Source organism: Aureococcus anophagefferens (genome assembly GCF_000186865.1).
Source record: "Aureococcus anophagefferens unplaced genomic scaffold AURANscaffold_5, whole genome shotgun sequence".
Classification (NCBI taxonomy): Eukaryota; class Pelagophyceae; order Pelagomonadales; family Pelagomonadaceae; genus Aureococcus; species Aureococcus anophagefferens.
The window spans coordinates 225,357-250,315 of NW_008705565.1; the positions used below are offsets into that span (position 1 = coordinate 225,357).

A 24,959-nucleotide genomic window follows, 5' to 3' on the forward strand; every position below is an offset into this window, starting at 1 on the left:
GCGCTCGCCGTCGCGCAGCAGGCGCCCCAGCTGCTGCTCGCCGCGAGCCCCGACAGCTGGGCCGCGACGCGCTACGAGGTCGTCGCCGCCGCGCCGGGCGAGGCGGCGGGCGCGGGCGCGCGCTGCGCGACGCCCGCCGCCTGGGACGGGAACCTGCCGGAGACGGTGGCCGCGGGGGACGTCGCCGCGCGGGCGGCGCTCGGGCGCGTCGACGTCGAGGCGCTCCCGGGCGCGCGGCGCTTCGACTTCGGCGGAGGCGACGCGTACGAGCTCCTCGAGCGCGACTACAACGTCGTCGGCGACCGGCTCTGGGAGTCGAGCCTCGTGCTCGCGCTCTACCTGCGGGCGAAGGCGAGCGTCGCGCCCGACGGGTCCGTGCTGGAGCTCGGCGCGGGCCTCGGCCTCCCCTCCGTCGACGTGAGCCGGCGCCTCCCCCGCGCGACCGTGACCGCGACGGACGCGCTGCCCGACGTCGTCGACCACCTGCGGCTGAACGCGGACCGCGCCGGCGCCTCGGGCCTCCGCGCGGCGACGCTCGACTACGCGGAGCGGCCGGCGCCGGGCGCGGCGCCGGACGTCGTCCTCGGCGCGGACATCGCCTACCTGGCGGACCACGCCCAGGCGCTCGCGCGCTACCTCGCGAGGCTGCGGCCGAAGCTGGGGTTGATCGTGGCGCCGACGACGCGCTCGACGCTCTACGACCTCGCGGCCGCGCTCCTCGCGGACGGCGCGGACGTCTCCGAGGAGCGCTACGACCTCCTCTCCTCGGCGTCCGGCGCGACGGGCGCGGAGAACGAGACGCGCCACGCGGCGCACTACCGCGTCCTCTCCGTCCGGTACCGCTCTTAAAGGCCGTCCGGTACCGCGCTCAAAGGCCGAAGTGGCGCGGGGCCTACGTGTCGTAGAAGGCGGTCTTGCGGCTCCAGCCGGCGCGCGCCGGCCGCGGGAGGCTGACGAGGCCCGAGTCCTGCACGCCGTCGTCGTCGAACTCGTACTCCTCGCGGGGCTGCGACGCGGGCGGGCGCCGCGGCGCGAATTGCGGCGACGCCGGCGACGCCGGCGCGACGCCGCGGCGCGCGAGCTTGTTCGAGGGGCCCTTGCGGCTTTCCTGGGAGATCGTGGGGTACCACTCGTCGAAGCGCAGGGGCGGCTCCTGCGTGATGAGATGAACACCGAGCGACGAGAAGAAGGCGCGGGCTCGCGCGGAGTCGTCGTCCTCGCCGTCCTCGTACCGTCGCGAGTCGGAGTCGGCCGTCGACGGCGCGCGCGGCTCCGGGACCCGGCGGCGCTTCGGCACGCGCGCGCCGCCATCGTCGTCGTCCGCCGCGGCGGGGCGCGGCGCGTCCTCGAGCGCCCACGGCTCGCGCGACCCGCTCGCTTCCGCCGCGGGGGACCTGCGAGGTTTCGTCGGCATCCCGCTTTAGACTTCGACGCCGGCGCCATGGTACGTGCCCCAGGGCCGCGCCGCGTCCTCCTCCTCGTCCTCCTCCTCCGATTCGTCGTCCGTCGGGGGCTTGTCCGCTCCCGGAAGCGCGGCGGCGCCGCGGCCGCGCTCGCGCAGATCGCCCCCGGGCAGGGACGCGAGGCGCGCCTCGTGCGCCTGGAGCATGCGGTCGACGCGCGTCGCCTGCAGGTTCGCCTCTTTTAGGCCGCGCGAGACGACGACGAGCGACGGTTCCGGACGAGTCGTCGCGGACGCGGGGCGCCCGCGTGCTCGTCGCAGATCGCCCGCACGCGCTCGTCCGCCGCACGGCACGCGCGGTCGAGCGGCTTCGCGAGCCCGCCGACGACGGGGCGCATTTCCGGCCAGTCGTCGAGCCCGAGGACGCGCTCCTTGGCGACCGGCGCCAAAGCGGCGTACATCTTGAGGTATGTCGCACCCAACTCGTTGTCGAGGCTCAGCGCGAGCGGCGCGAGGAGGAGCGCGCTCGGGTCCGCGTCGAGCATCGTTGGGTCTGGTTATACGGCAGCGGCGGGTCGAAATCGCGTAAGACGATGACGCGAGGAATGTCCACAAGCGCCCAAAGCTCGCCGAAGAGCTGGGCTGCGGAGTCCTGACCAGGCGAGGCCCCAGCTCAGCAACGAGCTCCACCGCGAGTGGAGCACCACCGCCGCGAGTACTCGCGCGCGCTACCTGATCTCCGGCTTCAAGTTCGCCGACGGCTCTTGGAAGACCGCCACGCGATCCCTCTCCCGCCGACTCGAGGACGGCGCGCGCCGCCTCGCGGACCGTGCCGCCCTCGCCACCCTCACGACCGACTTCTGCTGCGGCGGTTAGTCGGCGACCTTGCGCCGCCGGCTAGCTCGGTTCGCCGAGGTACCCCGCGAACCCCCCTTCTGGAGGAGGCCTCTGAGGCCTCTCGGGAGGGCCAGGATAATCTCGTGAAAGTCCACAGATGTGTGCTGAGCACAAAGCAAGAGAAGCGCCATAAGACAACCTCTGAGCGTCGATAGCTCCCCCGACGCGAAATTCCGGGTCGTCGATCGCGTGAACAGCCGACGCTCGCCGGATTCGCAAACGGCCTCGTCGACGGCGCCGCGCCACGCCTCGGACACGCGGCCCGTCGCGCGGTCGCCGACCTCGACGTGAGAAACAACGCCCGCGCCCGGGTCGTCAACCCATGTCTAACGCCGACGGCCACGACTGGCGCGCGAAGAAGAAGGAGTACGAGGAAGTGAACGCGCGGAGGAAAGCGCGCGCGCTCCGCGCGAGTTGCTCGGTCTGCGGCGAGAAGGCGAAGCTCAATTGTCCTTGCGGTATCACGCAATACTGTGATCTCGACTGCCAGCGCAAGGACTGGAAGGAGCGGGGCCACCGCGCGGTGTGCAAGAAGATCCAGGCCGAGAAGAAGAAGGCCGCGGAGCCGGAGGCGCCGGCGCCCGTCTTCGGCCCCGCGCCGCGGTCCGCGGTCGACGACATCCGCGCGCGGATCAAGGCGCGGGACGAGGCCGCGCGCGAGCGCAAGGAGGCGGAGCTCGAGTCGAAGAAGGCCAGCGTCGCGGGCCCGGCCGTGCCCAGGGGCCGCCGCGGCGCGCTCGCGAGCGCCGCGCGGACGCCGGTCGAGGGCAGCGAGTGCCCCGTGTGCCGCGCGGCCTGGGACGTGAACTCGCTCCGCAAGCTGCGGCTCTGCTGCTGCCGCATCGTCTGCCTCGACTGCCACGAGCGCGTCTACCGCGACCCGTGCCCGCTCTGCGACGCGCCGCCGCCGAAGGACCACGCCGCGTCGCTCGCGCGGCTCGAGCGCCTCGCGCGCAAGGACGTGCCCGAGGCGCTGAACGTCCTCGCGACGGCGCACCGCGACGGCCTGCTGGGGGAGCAGGACGACCGGAAGGCCGTCAAGTTCTACCGCAGAGCCGCGAAGCGGGGCAGCCTCCAGGCCGCGACGTCGCTCGGCTACCTCATGACCAAGGGCCGGGGCACGAAGCAGGACCTCTACGAGGCCATGGCCGTCTGGCACGAGGCCGCGAAGAAGGGCTGCGCCCAGGCCCAGTGCAACCTCGGCGCCGAACTCTACCACGACGCGGAGCGCGGCCGCTTCAACGCGGGCGTGACGCGCGACAAGGTCGAGGACACGTTCCGAGAGGCCGTCTACTGGATCACGCTCGCCGCGGAGCAGGACCACCAGATGGGCATCTACTGCGTCGCCATGCTGTTCATGAAGGGCCTCACGCCGCACCTCAGCGAGGACCGCGTGGAGGCGATGATGGAGCGGTGGTGCCGCGTCGCCGCGAAGCAGGGCGACCCCTCGGCGATCTTCCAGGTCTGGCTCGAGGACAAAAAGTACCACATCTACGCGGCCTGCGTCGCGGCGGCGCTGTTCTACGCGGGGCGCTACGTGGGCCTGGGCCTCGACGTCGCCGCCTGGCCCGCGGCGGTCTCGGCCTGGCTCGACGGCGCGCGCGCGTTCCGGCTCCGCGGCGCGGGCGCGGGACCCGCGGCGCTGGGCCGCGTCGGCGTCGTCCTCTTCGCCGAACTCTGACGTGCCCGCGCCGGCCGGGACATCATCCCGGACACGCGCGGTCCGCCGCGCCGCGCCCTTCGTGTTTAACATATCCCGCCGGCAGGATTTGTTAACTTAAAGTTTGAAACACCACTTGACATATCCCGCCGGCGGGATATGTTATGTTGCAGCGCCGTCTTTACGGGGGACAACGGGGGGAGCGCGCCGCGCGGCGCGCGAGCGGACGGCGCGCCGCCGAAAATACGCCGGCTCAGTAGTCGCCCTTCGTGCTGTCCGCGTTGATGTTGAGGTCGAGGTCCGCGCCCGTGATGCGCTTGTAGAGGGAGAGGACGTCCGCGGACGAGCTCTCGAAGTGGGACGTCGCGTCGAAGGACTTGGAGATGAAGCAGTTGTCGGCGGTGCCGTCGGCCGTGGGCTCGTAGAGCTCGACGCAGTCGTCGAACTTGGTCATGATGGGCCCGAGGAGCGCGAGCGCGGGCTGGAGCTCCTTGATGGGGTCCGCCGTCTCGGCCGTCGTCGAGCAGATGGCGACGTACTTGCCCGGCGCGGCGACCTGGTGCGAGTTGGACACGAGGACGATGTAGATGTCGTTCTTGCGCTTGAGCTGCGCGGCCGGGATGATGATCTGGAGCGACTCCGCGTTGTTCGTGTTCGGGATCGGGTGGTTGAGGAAGCAGATGGACCGCGCGACCTTGCCCGTACACGCGCACTTGCCGTGCTTCGCAAAGTAGGACGGGTCGCCGAGGATCAGGGGCGCCTTGGCGACCTCGTTGCCGCCCTTGATGCCCCAGGCCTTGCCGTCGGCGCCGAAGAGCACCTCGTCGACGGACCGGTTGAGCATGAACGTGCCGCCGTGGATGGCGCAGAGCCGCGAGAAGCCCTCGGGCAGGCCGCCGAGGCCGTACATGGGGTAGATGTAGGGCGACGTGCCGTAGCGGTCGAGCGAGTAGACGTAGAGGTGGATCGCCATGACCGTCGGCAGCGCGGGCTTGGACAGGTAGGAGTCGTCGGTCTGGAGCGCCATCGCGTGGCCCACGAACTCCTGCGTGAGCTTCTCGAGGCTGAAGTAGTCGTAGAGCTGCTGCATGGTCATGACCGTGAGGTCCTTGCCCTTGTGCGTCTCCGGCTTGTCCTTGTCGTAGCCCTGGAGGTAGACGAGGAACTGGCGGAAGCGCCGCTTCTCGAAGAGGCCCAGCAGCGACGAGCTCAGCGCCTCGCCGCCCGTCGCCGGCACCTTGTAGACCTTGCCGCTGCGGTAGACGTAGGACGCGTCGAGGCTCTTGAACTCCAAGTAGCGCGTGACCTTGGTGTGGAGCAGGATCTTGACGAGCTTGCCGCAGGCCATGATGCACTTGGGGATGAGGTCGATGTTGTAGTCCCGGTTCTGGCCGAGGATCTCGAAGAAGCGGTCCTCGGGCTGCTTGCCGCCGTTGAACTTGGCGAACAAGTTCGACAGGTTCAGCGACGCGCTGTCGGCGCCGTAGTACTGGTTCCGGTCCACGTGCAGGACCTAGGGCGCGGGCACGCGTCGGTTTTCGAAGCGGCGGCGAAAATTCGCGGGAACGCGTCGGCTTTCGAAACGGCGGCGATACGCGACGCCCCGGCGCGGCGCGGTTTCGGTCCGGCTCCCGCGGCGGCGCCGCGCGGCCGCCCGGAAACCGCCGCGGCCGCGCTCCGCCGCCGCGCCGCGCGGAGACCGGAGAAAAAAAAAGGCGGGACGCCGGCGCCGCGCCTTCTTCCCCATGGTCGACAAAAGGCCGGACATGATGCACTCCTTCAGGCCCGTGCCCATGACGATGGCGTCGTACTCGCCGTCGGCCATGGGAACGCAGTCGGCGGGCATCCACGAAAACGTCGGCGCCTCGGGCTCCTTGTCCTCCTCTTCGAGCGCCGCCATGTTCTGTGACCTGTACGGGAAGCTCTTCGAGGTCTTCTAGACGGACAAGCAGTGTGTCAGATGTAGTCTTCGGACTGCGCTACGTACCCCGGCTCGTCGTAGATGGCGGCCGCCGCGGAGATCTCCTTCCAGCTCGACTGGTCCAAGCCGCGTGGCGAAGCCCTCCTTTCATTGGCTTAACCCACCGCCTCGGCGCCGCGCGCGTCGACGAGGTCCGCCGGCGGCCGCGCGAGGAGGAGGGACGCGTTCGTGCCGCCGAAGCCGAAGCTGTTCGAGAGGGCGCAGGCGAGGGCCGCGGGCTCGTTGTCCCGCAGCAGCCGCAGCGCGCCGCCGACGGGCAGCGGGTTCTCGAGGTTCGCGGTCCTCGGGGCGACGCCGTCGCGGAGCGCGAGGGCCGTGATGGCCGCCTCGAGGGCGCCCGCGGCGCCGAGGAGGTGGCCCGTGGCGCCCTTGGTCGAGGAGACGAGGACGGGGTCGTGTTCGCGGCCGGCGAACGCCGCGGCGATCGCGGCGGCCTCGGCGGCGTCGCCGAGCGGCGTCGACGCCGCGTGCGCGTTGACGTAGCCGACGTCGTCGAAGGCGAGGTTCGACCCCCGCAGGGCCTCGACCATGGCGGCGAGCGCGCCGGAGCCGTCGGGCCGCGGCGCCGTCGCGTGGTGCGCGTCCGCCGAGAGCCCGAAGCCCCGGACCTCCGCGTAGGCGCGCGCGCCGCGCGCCGCCGCGGTCTCGAGGTCCTCGAGCACGAGCACGGCGGCGCCCTCGGCGAGCACGAAGCCCGCGCGGGCTTCGTCGAAGGGCCGCGACGCTTTGGCCGGGTCGCCCGCGTAGCTACTGAGCGCGCGGAGCCGCGCGAAGCCCGCGACGGCCGCCTCGTCGACGGTCGACTCCGCGCCGCCGCAGAGCACCACGTCCGCGCGGCCCGCCTCGATCAAGCGGTAGGCCTCGCCGATGGACATGGCGCCGGCGGCGCAGGCCGCGGCGGACGTCGTCAGCGGGCCGCGGCAGCCGTGGTCGACCGCGACCGCGCCGGCGGCCATGTTCGCGAGGAGCCGCGGCACGAAGTAGGGCGACAGCTTCCTGCCCGCCGCGAGCGTTTCCGCGGCGCCGACCGCGTCGCCGAGGGAGCCGATGCCCGACGCGACGCAGACGCCGCGCCGCTCCGGCGCGACGGCCAGCGCGGTCGAGCCCGCGTCGGCGACGGCCTCGGCGGCCGCGGCGACCGCGAGGTTGATGAAGCGGCTCCGGTCGCGCGCGCGGGGGATCGCCGCGCCCTCGTGCGCCGGCGCCGCGAGGTACTCCCTGCCGCCGAAGGTCAGGCGCCGCGCGTTCGACGCGCCGGCGAGGACGCCGGCCCAGGTCTCCGGAGCCGTGGCGCCGACGGGCGAGACGCAGCCGATGCCGGTCACCACGACGCGCCGCAGGGCGCGCGTCGTCGGAGGGGCTGCCAAAGCCATTTTTTGCGGCTTGGAACGGGCTGGTTGTCGGCTAAGAGCTTGCAAAGGAGGCGTCCATGCTTGTGGCAAGAAATCGGCTCGGCAAAATCGGCAAATCCTGTCGATGATGGTGCGCCTCAATCTCTAAAATCGCGGATCTTCCAGCCCAAGCATGCGCGCCGTCCTTTACGCCGCTCTCTGCGTCGCCGGCGCCGCGGGCCGCGCCCAGTTCGGCGGCCTGCGGAACCAGGGCAACACGTGCTATCTGAACAGCCTGCTCCAGACGCTCTACCACGTGCCCAAGCTCCGGTCGGCGGTCATCGACGACGCGCCGGCGCCGGCGAAGCGGGGCCCGCTGGCGCGCCTGCGGCCCAAGGTGCCGGCGCTGGCGCTCGCGCGCGTCTTCGCGACGCTGCGCGGCAACTCGACGGCGCGGACCGGCGCGCTGACGCGGTCGCTGCGCGTGAGCGGCATGCAGCAGCAGGACGCGCAGGAGTACCTGCGCATCCTCGTCGGCGAGCTGCTCGAGGCGCCCGTCGCGGGCACGGTGCGCACGCTCTACGAGGGCGCGCTGGAGAGCTACCTCGAGGCGACGGACGACGAGGCCGAGCGCCTCGGCGAGCGGCCGAGCCGGAGCCGCGTGGAGCGCTTCCTGGACGTGAGCCTCGACGTCGACGGCGTCGACGACGTCGAGGGCGCGCTGGGCGCCTACCTGGCGCCGGAGACGCTGTCGGGCGAGAACCGGTGGAAGTCGGACCTGGGGCCGTGCGACGCGCGCAAGGGCGTGCGCTTCGGCGCGCTGCCGCCCGTGCTCGTGCTCCACCTCAAGCGCTTCGCCTACGACTACGCCTACGACCGCGTGCGCAAGCTGGGCAACCGCGTCCGCGTGCCCTTCGAGCTCGACGCGGCCGCGTTCGGCGTCGACGACGACGGCGAGGCCTACGCGCTCCACGCGGTCGTCATCCACGTCGGCGGCGGCCTCGGGGGCCACTACTACGCCTACGTCGACCCGAACCTCGACGGCAACTGGGTCAAGTTCGACGACGACCGCGTCACGCCCGTGGACGCGGCCGTCGTCGCCGCGGACGCGGACGGCACGGACTACCGCAACGGCGCCTCCGTCGGCGCCTACCTCCTCCAGTACGTACGCAAGAAGGACGCCGCCGACCTCGGCTACACCGGCGCCCAGACCTGCGCCGAGTCGTAACGCGCCGGAGCCTATTTTTCGGCGATCGAACGGCAAAAGTTTGCACCGCAGCAAGAGTATGGTGGCTCCGAAAGCTGCCGGCGCCAAGCAGAAGGTCTCGCCCAAGCAGCTCAGCCACGAGGTCTCCGAGCATCTCACTAACGCGCGCTGGCGGCAGGCGCTGGACGGCCTCTTCGCGCTGACGCAGTGCGAGGCGTCGGCCGTGAAGCTGGGCTCGCTCCAGCGCTGGGTGCGCGACGCCGACGCGGCGCGCGACGACGCGCCGGAGCTCAGCCGGGCGCTGCTCTGGCTCCTGTGCCGCGTCGCGTCGGGCGCGGGCGCGGGCGCGCCGCCGAGCGACGCCGTCGTGTCGCGCGACTTGTTCGTCGCCGCGCCGCGCGAGGCGGCGGCGGCGCCGGCCGCCGCGCGGCCCTCGGACGCGCACGTCGCCGCGTCGTTCTTCGTCGCGCTGCGCGAGCGGGCGGCCCAGCGCCAGCCGCCGAACCGCCACGACCTGACGGTCTGGGCGAGCCGGCCCGGCGCCGTCGCGCTCGACGGCGACGCCGCGCCGCGGCGCGTCGACGTCGCCGGCGTGCCCGGCGGCTTCGTCGTCGTCGACGCGCTGAGCGCGTCCGAGTGCGCCGCGCTCCTCGGCGCCGCGTCGGCCCTGGGCTTCGAGCGCGACGAGCCCCTGGGCGACCGCGAGCGCGCGGCGCTCGAGCACGAAAAGTCGAAATCGTCCGGCGCGTTCGGCTGCCTCGACTCGTCGTCCGACGACGGCGACGGCGCCGCGACGCCGCCGCCGCCGCCGCCGGCCTCGACGCCGACGACGGACCACTCGCTGCGGAGCCGCGCGTGCGTCCTCGTCGCGGACGACGCGCTCAACGACGGCTTCTTCGCGCGCGTCGCGCCGTTCCTCCCTCCCGCGCTCGACGACTGCTGCGACGCGCGGGGCCGGCGCCGCGGCGTCGGCGCGCTCGCCGGCCTGAATCGGCGCTGGCGCTGCTACAAATACGACGCGGGCGGCACGTACCGGCCCCACGTCGACGGCGCGTGGCCGGGCTCGGGCCTCGGCGGCCCGCCGGAGCGGCCCCGCTACGTCTACGACGCCTTCGGGGACCGCCTGTCGAAGCTGACCTGCCTCGTCTACCTCAACGACGACTTCGAGGGCGGCGAGACGGCCTTCTTCGCCGCGGCCGACGCGGCCGACGGCGCCGCGCCGCGCGTCGCCGTCACCGCGGTGCAGCCGCGCCGCGGCTCCGTCCTCTTCTTCCCCCACGGCGAGACGACGGGCTCCCTCATCCACGAGGGCTCCGCGGTCACGGACCGCAACAAGTTCGTCATCCGCACGGAGGTCCTCTACACGTACCCCGCGGACGAGCCCGCGGCCGCCGCGCCCGAGCCGCCGGAGCGCGGCCCCAAGAAGAAGGGCGGCAAGCGGCGGAAGCGGTAACGAGGCGGATTTTTTTTCTTGAGGGGCTATGGGTGTCGCCGAGCCCGTGCTCGAAGCGTGGGTCGCGAGCCTCGCGCCGGCTCAGGCGGGGCCGCGCCTCGCTCCGGTTCGCGGCGCGGCCCGAGGCGAACGGAGAGCGCGACGGCGGTCCCGGCGTAGACCGTCGGGCGCGCGTCCCCTTCAATAACCAGTCCAACTAATCGCTCTGGTTTTCTCCGCGGCCTCCCTCCCCTCCCTCCCCCGGCCAAAGGGCATCAGTCGGGCGCACGACCCGTTAAGTCCAACCAAGCGCCTTGAAGGGTGCAAATTGAAGAACCCACAAGATGATGGCCTTTAATTTGGCGCGCATCCTCGCGGCTGCCCTGTTGGCCCGGGCGGCGGCCTTTGACTGCGCGACGGGCCGCTGCCCCATGGGCGAGGGCAACGACACGGCGGCGGCGGCGGCGACGACGACGACGGCCTACTGCACGACCGTGGCCGAGTGCGCCGCGCACCCGGACCTGGTCGTGCCCGTGAGCGTGAACCAGGTGCTCAAGGCGCCCGCGGACCGCACGCCCGACAGCGTGCGCAAGCAGCACGCGAAGCGCAACCCGCTCAAGGTCTCGGCGCGCGAGTGGCGCGACCGCACGGAGCTCGCGGCGGTCTACCGCGCGCTGCACCTCTACGGCATGGGCGACGACCTCGCGGCGCAGTGCGTCATGATGCGGACGACGGAGACGCGCGACGAGTTCCTCATGCACGAGTGGGGCGTCTTCTTCGAGGAGGTGACGGCGTCGAACCTGCTCAAGTACGACTTCGACGGGCATCTCGTCGAGCCCGACGGGTCGCGCGCGCCCGCGCTGCCGGACGTCTCGAACATGGGCTGCCTGCCCGTGGCTGCCGCCATCTTCAAGGCGCGGCCCGACGCGGCCATGGTCGTCCACATCCACCCGCCGGCCGTCATGGCGGTGGCGGGCATGGAGGCGGGGCTCCTGCCGGTGTCGCAGGCGGCCTTCTTCCTCCACGGCCAGGTGTCCCGCGAGGGCTACGACTTCACCTACGAGACGTCCTTCGAGGACAACCTGGCCGCGGGCTTCGCCGACGGCAAGCGCGCGATGCTCCTCAACCACCACGGCATGTACGCGATCGGCGCGTCCCCAGCGGAGGCGTTCTTCGTCGCCTACCACCTCAACCAGGCCTGCGAGGTCCAGGTCCGCACGCTGGGCATGAACGGCGGCGTGCTCTACCCGACGGAGGGCCACCTCCGCCCCCAGTACGCCGACATGATGCTCTCGCCGGACTACGCGTACGACGGCAGCCGCGAGTGGCCGGGCACGCTCCGCAAGGTCATCCGCAAGCACCCGGACTTCAACCTCTGAGGCCGCGAGCACATCGCGCCGGGTGACGGGGGCCTCGGCGAGTACTAGTCCACGCTTAGTCCTGTCGCGCCCGAGGCGTCGCCCGGCGCCGCGGCCGCGCGGCAGGACTGGGGTGTTGATGCGCATTGAACTTGCGCGATCGCGGGCGTCATAGCATGGCTCTTCGTCGCATCGCTCTCTTGGCGGCGGTGCTCGCGTCGGCGACCGCGATGCGGTTCGCGCGGCCGGACGGGGTTCAGGCGAAGATGGCGACGCGGGAGGAGGAGGACGCGGAGAAGGCGAAGAAGAAGGAGGAAGCGGCGGCCCGCAAGAAGATGAGCGCCGAGGAGCGCAGCAAGGCGCTCAAGGACAAGATGGCGCAGTACGACAGCGCCTCGGGCCGCGCGCAGTTCTACGCGAAGATGGCCCGGACGAAGAAGCTCGGCATGCCGGAGGCCGAGTTCCAGAAGCAGCAGCAGATGTACGGGAAGATGGCCGTCACCGAGGCGCAGCTGGAGGCGAAGCGGGTGCACGGCAAGGTCCGGGGCGACGTCCAGGAGGAGGCCTTCAAGGCGAAACGCGCCAACTTCTTCCGCCGGATCACGGGCAGGAAGGTGGCCGACGCGACGCCCGTCGGGGCCGCCGCCGTCGGCGGGGCCGCCGTCGGGGCCGCGGCCGTCGCCGCGGGCGCGCCCAAGGCCGCGGGCGCGGCCGTCGCCGCGCCCGCGGCGCCCAAGGAGCGCAAGGCCGTCCGCTGGCCAACGCGGCCGAGGCCGCGCCCGCGAAGCCGGCCAAGGCGCCGGAGCCCGCCGCGGCGCCGGAGCCCGCGCCCGCGGAGGCGGCCGCGCCCGCGGAGGCGGCCGCGCCCGAGGCTCCGGAGCCCGCGGCCGCGGCGGAGGCGAAGCCGGAGGCCTCGCCGGAGGCCGCGGCGGAGGAGGCGCCGGAGCCCGCGGTCGCGGCGGAGGAGGCGCCGGAGGCCGCGCCGGAGCCCGCGGCGGAGGCGGTCCCGGCGGCCTCGGCGGAGGCGGCCCCGGAGGCGGCCAACGCGGCGGCCGGCGCCGAGGAGGAGGAGGTCGTCGTCGCCGCCGACGGCGAGGCACCGCCCGGCGGCCGCGCCCATCTTCCCGGCGGCTTCTCGGCCGGGCAGTAGCTGGAGTAAGATGGAAAGTTCCAAGGTGCTTTTGGGCTCGGTCTCGCTGGGTTCGCCGCGGTGATTTCTTCCGGCGGTGCCGCGCGGCCTTGGGGGGACGCGCGGCTCCTCGGGTTCGCGGTGGGGAGACGCGCCTCGTCCGCGGCGAGTGCGTCGGCTTCTCCGAGTCGGCGGCTGCACGCAGCCGTCGGTTGAAGCTTTGGTTGACCTTTTGGTTGCACCTGATTCCGATCGACAATCGTCACATTGCCGATGGCGCGCCTTCCCGTGCTCCTAGCGGTGCTCGCGACGATGGCCGGCGCTCTCGGGCCCTTGCGCCTCGCGAAGCCGGACCGCACAAGCCTGGCGACGGAGCGGGAGGACAAGAAGGCGGCGAAGGAGGCCGCCGAAGCGGCCCGCAAGCAGATGAGCGGCGAGCAGCGCCGCGCGGCGCTCCGGGAGAGTCTCGCGGGGTACGGAAGCAGCTCGGGCCGCACGGAGATGTACGCGAAGTTGGGCAGGACGCCGAAGCTCGGCATGCCGGAGGCCGAGTTCCGGAAGCAGCAGCGGATGTACGGCAAGATGGCCGCCATCGACGCGAAACCCAAGGCCCAGGGCGACGCCAACGTTCTTCCATTCGTCAAGGCGCTCGGCATCGCGGCCGTCGCCAATACCATGCACCTGCTCACGGGCACGGCCGATCCGAAGCCCGCCGGGGCCGCCGCCGTCGCCGCGGCGCCGGCGGCGCAGACGGAGGCGAAGCCCAAGGCCCCGGAGATCGCCTTGCTCGAAGGCGTCAAGGCGAAAGGCGCCGCGGCCATCGCCCTGCTCATGCACCTGCTCACGGGCAAGGCGGGCGACCCGATCGGCGGGGCCGCCGCCGTCGCCGCGGCGCCGGAGGCGAACGAGGCCCTGGCCCGCGCGACGCTCGTCGTCGGCGTCGTCACGGGCCTCGCGGGGCCGGTCGCCAAGGCCCTGGCCTACGTCGCCGCGCCCGCGCCCGCGAAGGCGTCGAGAAAAGACCCGAAGGCGCCGACGAAAGACCCCGCGGCCGAATTGGCGGCGCTCAAGGCCCAGCGCGCCAAGACCAAGGCGCCGCCGCCGGCCAAAGACAAAGCCGCGGCCGACGCCAAAGCTTCGGCCGACGCCAAAGCTTCGGCCGACGCCAAGGCCGCGGCCGACGCCAAGGCCGCGGCCGACGCCAAGGCCGCGGCGCAGGCCAAGCAGGCCAAGGCCGCCGCGGACGCCAAGGCCGCCGCGGACGCCAAGGCCGCCGCGGACGCCAAGGCGAAAGCCGACGCCAAGGCGAAAGCCGACGCCGCGACCAAGGCCAAAGCCGCCGCCGACGCGAAAGCCGCCGCCGACGCGAAAGCCGCCGCGGACGCCAAGGCGAAAGCCGACGCCGCGGCCAAGGCCAAGGCGTACCCGGGCATGAGCGCGGAGGCGTCCGCGCGCCTCGACGCGGCCAAGAGGCGGCACGAGCTCCTCGGCCGCGTCGAGGGCCAGTACAAGCTCCGCGGCGAGCCGACCCCCCTCGACGTGCGCAAGCAGTCCGTCGCCGAGCTCGAGGCGACGTTGGCCGCCATGCGCAAGGCGTGAGCCAGCCCCGAGGCGCGGGGACCCCCGCGTAAAAGACGATGAAGAAGACGGCCCGCGCGCCGCCGCTCCGTCGTCGCACGCCGCTCGTCCACCGGCGGCGGCGAGACCGCGGGCGCCCCTTTCGCGCCGGTGCGCGCTATCGACAAACTCGTTATACGGGGCCGCGGCGGCCGCGCGCGGGGATCACCGGGACCGGGCGTACTCCTCGTTGCGGTTCGCTCTGTGCGTCTGGCGCAGCTTCGTGAGCGCGCGGACCTCGATCTGGCGGACGCGCTCGCGGGAGACGGCGAGGCGCTCCGCGATCTTCGTCTTGCTGATGGGCGCGTTGCCGTAGAGGCCGAAGCGCATGCCGAGGACGTCGCGCTCGCGGTCGTTGCACACGGTGGCGAGCAAATCGCCGACGTACTCGCGGCTCGCCGCCTCGGCGACGAACTCGTCGGGCACGAGGATTGTGTCGTCGCTCAGCGACTCGGCGATCGTCGTCGCGCCCGCCGCGCCGCCGCCGCCGACGGACGAGCCGCGGCCCGCGTGGATGGCGTGCTTCTCGTCGAGGGACGAGGGGTCCTGGGCGGCGCACCTGCGGAGGAAGGCGAGCTTCTCCGGCTTCTCGAGCTCGAGGTGGTCCGCGAGCTCGTCGTCCGTCGCGTCGCGGCCGAGGCGCCGGCTCAGCTCCGCGGACGCCTTGCGCATGGACGCGAGCTGGTCGTGGACGTGCGCCGGGAGGCGGATGACCCGGCTCTGCTCCGCGCAGGCCCGGAGCACGGCCTGGCGGATCCAGAACGTCGCGTACGTCGAGAACCGGAAGCCCCGCTCGGGGTCGAAGCGCTCGACGGCGCGCGAGAGGCCAAAGGCGCCCTCCTGGAGCAGGTCCTCCTGGGCGAGGCCGCAGAAGCGGTAGCGCTTCGCGATGGACACGACGAGGCGCAGGTTCGCGCTCGTGAGCGTCGACCGCGCGTCGACGCCGCGCGACCGCGCGGCCCGGAGGTCGTCGGCCGACACCGCGAGCGCGCGCGCCCAGGCCGCCTCGCCGACGTCCTCGGCGGCCCGCCCGAGCTCCTCGCCGAGCGTCGCGCGCACGTCCTCGTAGGACCGCAGCCGCTGGACCTCGCGCGCGAGGGCCACCTCCTCGTCGGCGTTGAGCAGCCGGCCCGAGCACGCGTTCTCGCCGCCCACGTTCAGGAACGTGTCGTCGAGGTTGAGGAGGCTCGGCGACACGCGCGGCGCGTTGAGCGCGAGCTTCGCGGGGCGCAGGGGCGCCTTGGTCACCGACGAGGCCGCGGCGAATCCGGAGAAGGCCACCAGGAACGTCACGCGACGAATCCTGGCGACGGTGGGCGAATGACGCGCCATCTTCGACGGTGGGTGTTGCGGTGGGTTGGTGGGAGCGCTGTGGGAGCAGTCTTGCGCGCGTTGGAGCCGCGAATCCGGTTGAAAGCGGAGCGATACGACACTGCGACGGCGGCTACGGGGGACGCGGTAGCAGTGCGTGTACAAAGATTGCTTCCAGCGCGTCATATTCGCCGGGGCAAGAGCTCGAGTGCAACTTGGAGCCTACTTGGTCAGTCTTGGGGGACTGTCAGCTGGAGGGAGGCAATGGGCGGCAACACGTAAGCGACATGCTTGCGCGAGCGTCGCGCGGGAAGCGGCGCGAGCGTCGCGCAACAAGGCTCGGATCGAGAGGTCTTATTGGCAGCTCGTCGCTCCAGCCGACCCACTGACGTGCGTGGGAAGAATGGCGGCGACCGCCCGCCTCACCGTCCGCTGCCCAGACGCATCCCAAGCTAGCAACGTGCAAGACACGCGCACCCCCGCGCCGCATAGATCAGTCCCGAGGCCCGCGTCGAGCGCGGCGCTGAAATCCAAAGACCCCCCCCCCGAGGGGCCCCTGCGCGACGGTGCGTGCCGCGGTCCCCGGCCACGTCCCCGGCCCGTGCCCGGGCCGTGCCCGGGGCCCCGTGCCGGGCCCGTGCCGGGCCTCCCCGGCCCGTGCCCGGCCCGTGCCCGGGGCCCGTGCCGAGTGCCGGGCCCGTGCCGGGCCGCGTGGCCCGTGCCCGGCCCGTGCCCGGGGGCCCGTGCCGAGTGCCGTGCCGCGTGCCGGGCCCGTGCCGGGCCGCGTGCCCTGAGCGCATTTACCGTGCCGGAACCCCCGTGCCCGCCGTCCCCGCCCCCCGTCCCGGGGCCGGACCGTCGCGCAGGGGCCCGTCCCCCGGCGAGAGCGACTGTGGCATCGACATGGTGCATCGATCGATATAGCACACCGACAACACTCCATGCGCACCGTCGTCGCGCTCCTCACCCTCCTCCTCAGACACGCGAGTGCGCAGCTCTGCACCTCTTTGACCGGCCCGTCCTGCGCCTTCGTCAACAACAAGAGCCCCATCGCCGCGCCGGAATCGACCCAGGCCAGCGCGAGCTGGCGCGAGCGGCTGCTCGGTCTCGTGCAGCAGCACCTCAAGCAGGGCCTCGAGAGCGAGGACGCGGACGAGGCCATCGGCGGCGCGTTCTACGTCTACGGCCACCTGCCGAGCGAGGCCGGCGACTTCGAGCTCGTCGCCGGCGAGTGGGTCGACCAGCCGCCGGGCTGGATCTCCGTCGGGCTCAAGGGCACCTTCGAAGATAACTGCACGCTCACGGGCGAGATCACGGACGAGGACGGCGCGGTCATGGACGCGTGCAGCCGCTTCACGCTGCAGCGCAACGAGGACTCGTCGCCGGACGGGTCCTGGGAGGACGACTCGCTCGTGGGCGAGTGGGAGGGCGTCTACATCTGCGCGGGCACGCCGACGCGGCTCGTGCTGACGCTCGCCGCGGACCACTCGACGTTCGCGTCGGAGCTGGCGGGCGTCTTCGAGTTCCGCGTGCTCACGAACCTCAACGAGTACGAGCTGCGGGAGATCACGCGCCTCGTGTCGGAGTCGCTCTTCGACCTCCGGGGCGGCAAGGGCGGCGCGCGCCACGGCGAAGAGATCATCATCATCGCCGGGGACGCGATCCTGTAACTTTTTCGAGGAGCAACAGGCTGCCAGTGGCCAGCCCGGCTGAGCGCCTCTTACGAATTTACCTGGTCAATTGCCGTGGTGACGCCACTAACCGACGGCGGAGAGGTGCCAGTGGCGCCTCTTACGAGGTGCCAGTGGCGTCTCTTACGCGGCCTCAGGTGCCAGTGGCGCCTCTTACGAGGTGCCAGCGGCGCCTCAGGTGCCAGTGGCGCCTCTCACGCGGCGCGGACGTCGACTCTGAGGTGCCAGCGGCGCCTCTTGCGAGGTGCCAGCGGCGCCTCAGCGGCGCCTCTTACGCGGCGAACGCCCCCGGCCGCGCCGCGAGGAACGGCGTCCGCGCCGCCACGACCGCCTCGGCGACCGCGGGCCCGCTGAGCGCCTGCCGCAGCGCGCGGCGCCAGCGGAGCCCCGCGGCCAGGGGCGCGCAGAGGAGCCGCGGGAACGCCCCCCGGAGCGACGCGGCCGTCGGCGCGGCGGCGAGGACGTCGTCCTCGTCGCCGCCGAACAGCGCCTTCGTCAGGGGGCCCTTGGGCTTCTCGCGGACGACGTCGAAGACCTCGAAGTCGCGCGTCCGCCTACCGAGAGCGCGGTTTCGCCGACCAAACCCTCGCGGGACGCCGGCGGCCCGCTCCAGCCGCGCCAGGTAGTCGTCGGACGTGTCGACGGCGTCGACGAGGCCGAGCGAGAGCGCGTGCGCGCCGAGCCACGCCGCGCCGGACGCGAGCGAGTCGATGTCGTCGGCGAGGCGCGGGCGGTACTTGACGCAGTGCGACTTGAAAACATCGTGGATCAGCCGCAGCTCCTCGCGCGCCTTGCGCTCGTCCTCGGGCGTGACGACGCCGACGACGTCGACGGTGCGCTTGTCGCTCCCCGCCGTGAGCACCTGCGCGAGGGCGCGAGTCGTGGAACGTCGAGGGGCCGCGACGCCGGTCCGCGCGTGGACGTCGATCTCGCTCCGCTCGCAGAGCCGCTGCACGTTGGGCACGTAGGACACGACGCCCACGGAGCCGACGAGCGCGAAGGGCGCCGCGCGGACCTGGCGGGAGCGGCGGCGTTGGACGGCGTCCCGGGCGCGCGTCGCGCCGGCGCGGGACCTCGTGGGCGACGACGGCGGCCATGTAGCCGCCGCTCGCGGCGATGGCGTCGACGCAGGCCGTCGCGCGCGTCGCGCGGCGCAGGCGCGCGATCTGGCCTACGACGCGCGATGAGTTCTCCCGGTCGACGTCCCCCGCGGCCCCGGGACGCCGGATCTGGCCCGCGACGGCGCCGACGGCCGAGACCTCGCCGCCGGGCGACTCGACGAGCACGACGGCCTCGTCGCCGGGCCGGACGACGGCGAGGACGCGGTCGACCTGGGCCCGCACCTCGCGGAGGCCGTGGCGGTCGTCGACCTACCGGGGAGATCGCGGTTACAGAAAGGTCTCGAGGCGGCCGCGGACGCCGCCGCGGACGCGCACGACGAAGGCGCGGGGGCGCTCGAAGCGCGCGCGGATCGACGCCGTCGTCTCCGCCGCGAGCTCCGGCAGCGCCGGTTGCTTCGCGTCGCGCTTCTTCTCGTCGGCCGCGCCATCGAAGGGCCACCACCACCGGGCGCCGTCCTCCTTCGGCGGCGCCTCCATGGCCGCGAGCGTGGCCTGCATGGCCGCGTCGGCCGCGGCCCGGTCCGCGCCGCGCCGCTTCGCCTCGACGTCCCGCTCCCGGCCCTCGCGGCGCCGCAGCGCGCGCTCGACGTCGTCCTCGCCGCCGCCGGGCGCGAGCTCCTCCTCGCCGTCGTCCCGCGAGACGCGTCGCAGCGCGCCGCGCGCGTCGCGCCGGAGCCGCCGCGCGGACCGCCGCCGAAAGTACCAGGCGGGCTCCTCGACGGGCCCGCCGTCGTCCAGCGCCGGCCCCAGCGCGCCGCAGCACGCGACGACGCAGGCGCCGCAGGCGCCCAGCGCGCCGAGCAGCGCCGCCGCGAGCAGCGCGTGGCCCGCCTGGGAGGAAAAGAGTGCGAAATTCCCAACTTTGGAGGCTCCTCTCTCGGTCGTCTTCCACTCGTTTCGGCTAATTTTTGGACGAGCGATCATCTCTCGGAGCGCTCTCGACGCGTGGATGTTTTCCGGCACGCGCGCGCGCGAAACACTCATGTTGAAGCGAACTTGGAGCACTCTTTTCCCGCCCTGGTGGCCCGCGCTCGCAGACCGGTCGAAGCGTCGCGCCGCGTACGCGCCGCGGAACGACAGGGCGACGCCGCCGACGACGAAGACGCAGGCGAGCGCCGCCGCGCCGCCCGCGAGCCGCGCCGACGCCGCGTCCTCGTCGTCGTAGCGCCGCTGCCGGGCCGCCGCGTCGACCTGCAGGCTGCGCTCGTAGTAGGGTGCACCGGCCTCGGCGTCGTCGTCGCCGAAGGACTTCTCCGTCAGCGTCGGCCGCGGGGGCGCCGGCGGCGGCGCGTCGCTGCTGTTGAAGGCGAGCATGCTGCTTTTACTGGTGCGAGCTCGCTGTAAATGTGGGCGCCATCGTTGCTTCGGCCCGGGCTGCTTGAGAGATGTTGCACTGCATGTTGATAATTCAACGAGGCGACAGACAGCATGATGTGTGCCTCGAGGCCGTCTCCGGCAGTCGACGCCGCGCGTGCGACGTCGAAACGCGCCGCACCCGCCACGAACGCGTCGCGCAAGAAGCGCGCGCGCAAAGGCGGAAGCGGCGACGCGACGGCGGGCCCCCTCGGCGGCGTGCTGTTCTCGGTGTCCGTCGACGCGGAGCGCGACGGCGGCGCGGCCGCCGGCGCGGTCGACGGCGGCGCGGTCGACGGCGGCGCGGCCGCCGGCGCGTCCGACGCGGAGGGTCACAGCGCGAATGGCTTCAGCTTCGCCGACGTCGCGGCGCGGTGCGCGGCGCTCGGCGGCAAGTACTCGGCCACGGTGCACAAGAAGGTCGCCGTGCTGCTCGCGACGCCCGGCGCCGTCGAGCGGCGGACGCAGCGCGTGCGCAAGGCCGCGAAGCTCGGCGTCGCCATCGTCGACGCGGCGTCCTACCTCCGCGCCTGCGACGGGGGCCGGCGGCCGGACGCGGCCGACCACGCGCTGCGGCCGGCGGACGGCGCGGCGCCGGCGGTCGAGCCGCCGGCCGCGTGCCCCAAGGCCGTGGACATCAACAGCGACGCGTACTGGGCCGGGGCGGTGACCTACGACGGCGGCTGCAGCTGCGCCTGCCACGACGAGGGCAAGGCGAGCTGCGAGTGGTGCGCGCACCTGCACTCGTAATTTTTTGAGTCGAATTCCAAGTAGACGCTTCCTCGCACTCGTAATTTTTTGGCGCTTACTAGCGCCGCACGAGCCCGCGCCGCGCGTCGTCGCGGCTCTGCTTCTCCTTGACCAGGGGCGTCAGGATCTCCGTGGCGATGCGCAGGAGCTCGTCCGTGTGCATGACCGCGCGCTGCTTCGCCGGGATCGCCGAGAGGCGGGAGAGCGTCGAGTGCGCGAGGCGCGTCTCGGGCTCGTCCGTGAGCGAGGGCTTGCCGATGAGCTTCGCCAGGGACCGGGGCTGGCCCTTGGCCTTGGGCGCGCGGGCGAGGTGGCCCTTGAGGTCGCGGACGGAGTCGTGCTGGAGGTGGAAGCGCATCTCCGTGACGCTGTGGCGGTACGTCGCGCGCTGCGCCGCGGGCGTCGGCAGGTTCTTCGTCGCCAGGGAGATCACCTCGGCCCGGGGCCGGGGCGGCGCGTTCGGGTCGAAGGGCGACGTCATCGCCAGCGCGAGCGCCGACTGCGCCGCGGTCGGCGGCGGCGGCGCGCCGTCCGTCGCGTCGTCGTCGTCGTCGTCGTCGAGGACGCGGCGCCGCCGCCCGCCCTTGGACGGCGACAGGACGCGCTGGGCGTAGGGCGACACGGGCGCGGGCTTCGCCGGCGACGCGGCCGCGTCCGCGCCGAAGGGGTCGTCGGCCGCGGCCGGCACGGCGGCCTCCAAGACCCGGAGCACGCCCGTCCGCGACGCGCCGCCGGGCAGCGCCGCCGGCCGCAGCGCCAGCGCCGTGCGCGCCTTCGAGAGCGCCTCCGCCGGCGACCGGTCCCAGACGCGCTCGAAGGTCGCCTCGATCTTCGAGGCCAGCGCGGCCTCGAACTCGGAGCACACGTACGGGTGCTCCGCGGGCGCGTCCAAAGCCCCGAGGCCCTTCTGGCCCGTCAGCCGCTGGAGCTCCACCAGGGCCCGGTAGGCGTGGAAGTCCTTGCGCGCCTCGACGGCGCGCCGCAGCGCCGCGACGGTCTGCTTCGTGCCCTGGCTGTGCGGGTTGTGGAGCACGCACCGCTCGAAGTCGCGGCGGGCGACGGCGTAGACGACCGTCGTCATCGCCGCCCGCGCCGTGCAGAGGTAGGTCGGCAGGCCCTCGAGCACCTCGAGATCGCCGAGGCAGCAGCCCGGCCCGCAGCGGCTGAGCTCCGCGGTCTTCGACGGGGCCGTCTTCGTCGCGCCGGGCAGCGCGCCGTCGAGGCGCGCGGACAGCCCGAGCTCGCCGCGCCGCACGAAGCAGAGGCGGCCGACCTTGTCGCCGCGCCGGCAGGCGACCTCGCCCGTCGCGAGCTCGACGACGGCGCACGCGGCCGCGAGCTGGCCGACGCGCTCCGGCGGCCACCGCCCGAAGACGGGGATGCTCCGCAGGAACTCGACCTTGGCGAGGTGTTCCACGAGCTCGAGGTGCCGCGGCCGCAGGGCCGCCGCGTAGACCTCCGCCGGCACGGACACGACGACGCAGGGCGCCGCGCACGCGGCCGAGTTGCCGTAGTTCGCGCACCGCTCGCCCGTCGAATCCGCGGCGTCGACGTTCCGCAGGAGCGCCGCCTCGCCGAGGCCCGTGCCCGGGTGCACGTCCTTCATGGGCTGGCCCAGCACGTCCCAGTCGAGGGCGAGGTGCTCGAGCTCGTCGCCGTCGACCGGCGTCGCGTAGGACGCCAAGCTCGACTCGTCGTCGCGCGGGGGCGGCAGCGCCTCGTGGACCGCCCGCGCCTTCTTCTTCGCTTTTTTTGGTGACGCGCGGGCGGGCGCCGGCGCCGGGGCGCCGGCGGGCGCGGGCGCGCCGGCCGCGGCGCTCTCGAGCCGCGACGGCGCCGCGGCCTCGAGCGGCCCGCCGCGGCGGAGCGCGAGCATGGCGTCGTCGACGCCGACGTCGGCGCCGCCGACGTCCGCGTCGTCGAGCACGGCGACGGCGCCCTCGACCCCGGCGAGGCGCGCGCGCAGCGCGGCCTCCGCGTCGCGGCCCGGCGGCGGCGGCGCCGCGGCCTCCTCGACGGCGGCGGCCGGCGCGGGCGCGGGCGCGCGGACCTCCTCGGCGCCGTAGACGGCGCGGCGCAGGGGCACCTTGCGGCTCTTGCCCAGGAGCAGCCGCGCGTCCTGGAGCATGGACGGCGTGCTGTGGCGGTAGAGCCGCACGAGGCCCGCGTGGAGGAGGAAGTAGTGGTGCGCGCGGTCGCCCTGGAGCCAGAGCAGGTCCCCCGTGCGGTACGTGCGCAGGCGCATGTTCTGGCACAAGAGCTTCTTCGCCTCGCGGCCGATGTCGCCGAAGACGCCCGTGTAGTTGACCCACGTGACCATCGACTCGACGACGCTCGCGACGCGGCCCCCGGGCGCGTGCTCCCGGAGCAGGCCGAAGAAGGACGCGTGCATCTGCATGCGCTCCCGCCGCTCCTTGAGCTTCCGGTAGGTCCGCAGCAGTTCGAGCCACGTCGACCAGCCCGCCATGAGCTCGCGCTGGCGCGCGATCTTGTCCCAGCGGTCCAGGAAGTTGCTCAGGAACTGGGCGTCGGCGCCGTTCGGGTCCCAGTTCCGGATCGCGTGGCGCTGCGACCCGGGCCGGGAACTGTGCTGCGTCCCGGGCCGCGACCCCCCGTGGGGGGCAGCGTCGTCTCCCATAACTAGCGCGCTCTCTCAAGGCAACGTCGCTTCACTGAAAACCATAACGGACGAATTCAGCAGTCGCAGCGTCGCAGAGCATACTATGGCGCGCCTCCTCACGCTGCTCGCCCTCGCCTCCGCCTCGGCGGAGCTCGTGCGCCCTGCGGCGTGTCGTTGGAAAAGCTTCGACGCACTCAACTCATCGCCGTAGGTCACGATGGAGATCTTCAGCCACGTCTGGTGAGGGGGCTGTCAGGACGAGAAGCGCGGCCTCGCCGCCGCTCTCGGTCCTGACATCGCGGCTCAGGTCAACTTCACCCACAACCCGATTCCCGACGGCACGCGCTTCGACCCGAGCAAGTGCGAAGGCGAGAGCAAGGCCTGCTGCGAGGCGGACGTCGTCGAAGCCTGCCTCGGCCACGTGACGGGCTGCCACGACGGCTGCACCGGCGAGCCCCTGCTCAACCAGAGCGCGTTCCTCGGCTGCTACGCGGGCCGCATCGAAGGCACGTGCGTCGCGGGCACGCGCGCGAGCTGCGCGGCCAAGGCCGGCGTCGACGACGCGGCAATCGAGGCCTGCGCAAAGGACGAGGCCCTCGTCAAGTCGCTCATGGTCGACATCGCCGCGCGCTCGAAGAGGATCCTCTCCGTGCCGACGATGAAGCTCAACGGCAAGACCGCGCGCAACGACCCCGAGTCCGCCAAGGAGATCAAGGCCGCGCTCTGCGAGGCCGGCGCCGAGGCCGCGTGCTAGAGCCGCGCGCGCCGCCGGTCCGGCGGCTCCCCGCGCCATGACGCCGCGCCCGCCCGTCGCACGGCGGTCGCGGACCGACCCCCCGCGGGAGTCACCGGAGAAAGAGCGGCGCCTGACCTAGTCTCGCTTGCGCTTGGCCGCGAGCCGGCGGTAGCGGGTAGCCTCCTCGTAGAGGCCGTAGGCCAGGGGCGCGACGAGGGGCGCGACGATGGGCGCGTAGACCGCGGCGAGGTGCTCCCAGGGCATGTGCTGGGGCAGCGCGAGCGCCGGGTCGGCGAGCGCGTCCTCGAGGCGCCGCTCCGCGGCCCGGGCGAGGGCCGCGACGCCGGCGACGTCCGTCGCGTTCGCGGCGCGCTCGACGTCCGCGAGGGCGCCGGCGGCCGCGTCCGTGGGCCGCGCGAGCGCACCGACGCGCGCGAGCGCGGCGAACGCGTCGCGCGCGGCCTGGGCAGGACAAGGGTGATTCAACGTCGCTTCAACGTGAGTGTTCCGCGCGCGCGCGTTCCGAAAAAAGCATCCACGCTTCGAGACCGTTCCGAGAGATGATCGCTCGTCCAAAGATCAGCCGAAACGAGTGGAAAACGGCCGAGATCGGAGCCTTTGAAGTTGGGAATGTCGCTCTCTTGTCCTGCCCTGCGCGCGGCCGACAGGCCGGCCTCGGCGTTCGCGGCGGCGAGCGCGGCGGCCTCGAGGTCCGAGAGCGCGCCGCCCGGCGCGAGGCCGAGGAGCGCGCGGAGCATGGCCGCGCAGGTGCGCAGCGCGTCGTCCCCGCCGCCGCTCGACAGCACGACGCCGCCCGCGTCCGCGCCCGCGCCGCGCGGGTCCGCCGCGAGCGCGCGGCGGCCGCCGACCGTGGCGTTGGCCGGCGCGGCGAGGACGAGGAAGCGCACGAGGCGCGCGCCCCGCGGCGCCGGCTCGTCGCCGCGCGCCTCTTCGAGGAGCCGGCCGAGACCCGCGGCGTCGAGGGGCGCGGCGTCGAGGAACGCGTCGCGTCGCAGCAAATCGCAGCCGACGGCGGCGTCGAGGGAGGCGCAGAGCGCGCCCAGGGGCGTGTCCGCCAGGTCGTCGGCCAGCGCCGCGCCCCAGGCGCCGACGACTTCGACGCGGTACCGCGCGGCGACGGCGCGCGTCGCGAGCGGCCGCGCGCCGCCGGCGCGCGGCGCCGCCGCGCGCCGCCGCGCGAGGTCGTCGACGTCCGCGGACGGCGCGCCCAGCGCGACCCGCGCCGCGCCGGCGACGTCCTCGGCGCAGGACGCCGCGGCGACGTTTACGCCGCCTCGCGCCGCGGCGCCGCCGCCGACGCGGACCGCGACGCCGCCGGGGCCCCAGCGCACGTGCCGCAGCC

The 24,959-nt window shown here is 73.4% G+C and overlaps 6 protein-coding genes across 6 annotated transcripts in view; 2 read left to right on the plus strand and 4 right to left on the minus strand.

The window, feature by feature from the left end:
* Positions 1–4,123: 4,123 nt before the first annotated feature.
* On the minus strand, positions 4,124–6,896 carry AURANDRAFT_71109 (hypothetical protein; the record flags this gene model as incomplete). Its single annotated transcript, XM_009037087.1, has 2 exons — positions 4,124–5,472; positions 6,045–6,896. 2 exons carry the CDS (start codon positions 6,894–6,896, stop codon positions 4,213–4,215), a joined length of 2,112 nt encoding a protein of 703 aa, XP_009035335.1.
* Positions 6,897–7,464: 568 nt separating this feature from the next.
* AURANDRAFT_71110 (hypothetical protein) lies at positions 7,465–9,947 on the plus strand (the record flags this gene model as incomplete). Its single annotated transcript, XM_009036570.1, has 2 exons — positions 7,465–8,495; positions 8,551–9,947. The coding sequence occupies 2 exons, from the start codon at positions 7,465–7,467 to the stop codon at positions 9,929–9,931; spliced, it is 2,412 nt and encodes an 803-aa protein (XP_009034818.1).
* Positions 9,948–10,518: 571 nt separating this feature from the next.
* On the plus strand, positions 10,519–11,148 carry AURANDRAFT_13972 (hypothetical protein; the record flags this gene model as incomplete). The annotated part of the gene is made up of 1 exon (XM_009036571.1): positions 10,519–11,148. A coding segment is annotated over one exon (630 nt), but the record flags the coding sequence as incomplete, so codon positions are not given.
* Positions 11,149–14,179: 3,031 nt separating this feature from the next.
* On the minus strand, positions 14,180–15,346 carry AURANDRAFT_23034 (hypothetical protein; the record flags this gene model as incomplete). Its single annotated transcript, XM_009037086.1, has 1 exon — positions 14,180–15,346. The coding sequence occupies one exon, from the start codon at positions 15,344–15,346 to the stop codon at positions 14,180–14,182; it is 1,167 nt and encodes a 388-aa protein (XP_009035334.1).
* A 2,280-nt stretch (positions 15,347–17,626) lies between these two features.
* On the minus strand, positions 17,627–18,380 carry AURANDRAFT_3938 (hypothetical protein; the record flags this gene model as incomplete). The annotated part of the gene is made up of 4 exons (XM_009036499.1): positions 17,627–17,878; positions 17,921–18,031; positions 18,090–18,187; positions 18,239–18,380. Coding segments are annotated over 4 exons (603 nt in total), but the record flags the coding sequence as incomplete, so codon positions are not given.
* A 1,905-nt stretch (positions 18,381–20,285) lies between these two features.
* AURANDRAFT_71111 (hypothetical protein) overlaps positions 20,286–24,959 on the minus strand; it is a gene marked incomplete at both ends in the record, with an annotated part of 5,320 nt that continues 646 nt past the window's right edge. Inside the window, 3 exons of the mRNA XM_009037085.1 lie at positions 20,286–22,806; positions 23,810–24,058; positions 24,187–24,855. Of these exons, the coding sequence (XP_009035333.1) occupies positions 20,288–22,806; positions 23,810–24,058; positions 24,187–24,855 (3,437 nt within the window). The remainder of the gene's footprint in view (positions 22,807–23,809; positions 24,059–24,186; positions 24,856–24,959) is intronic.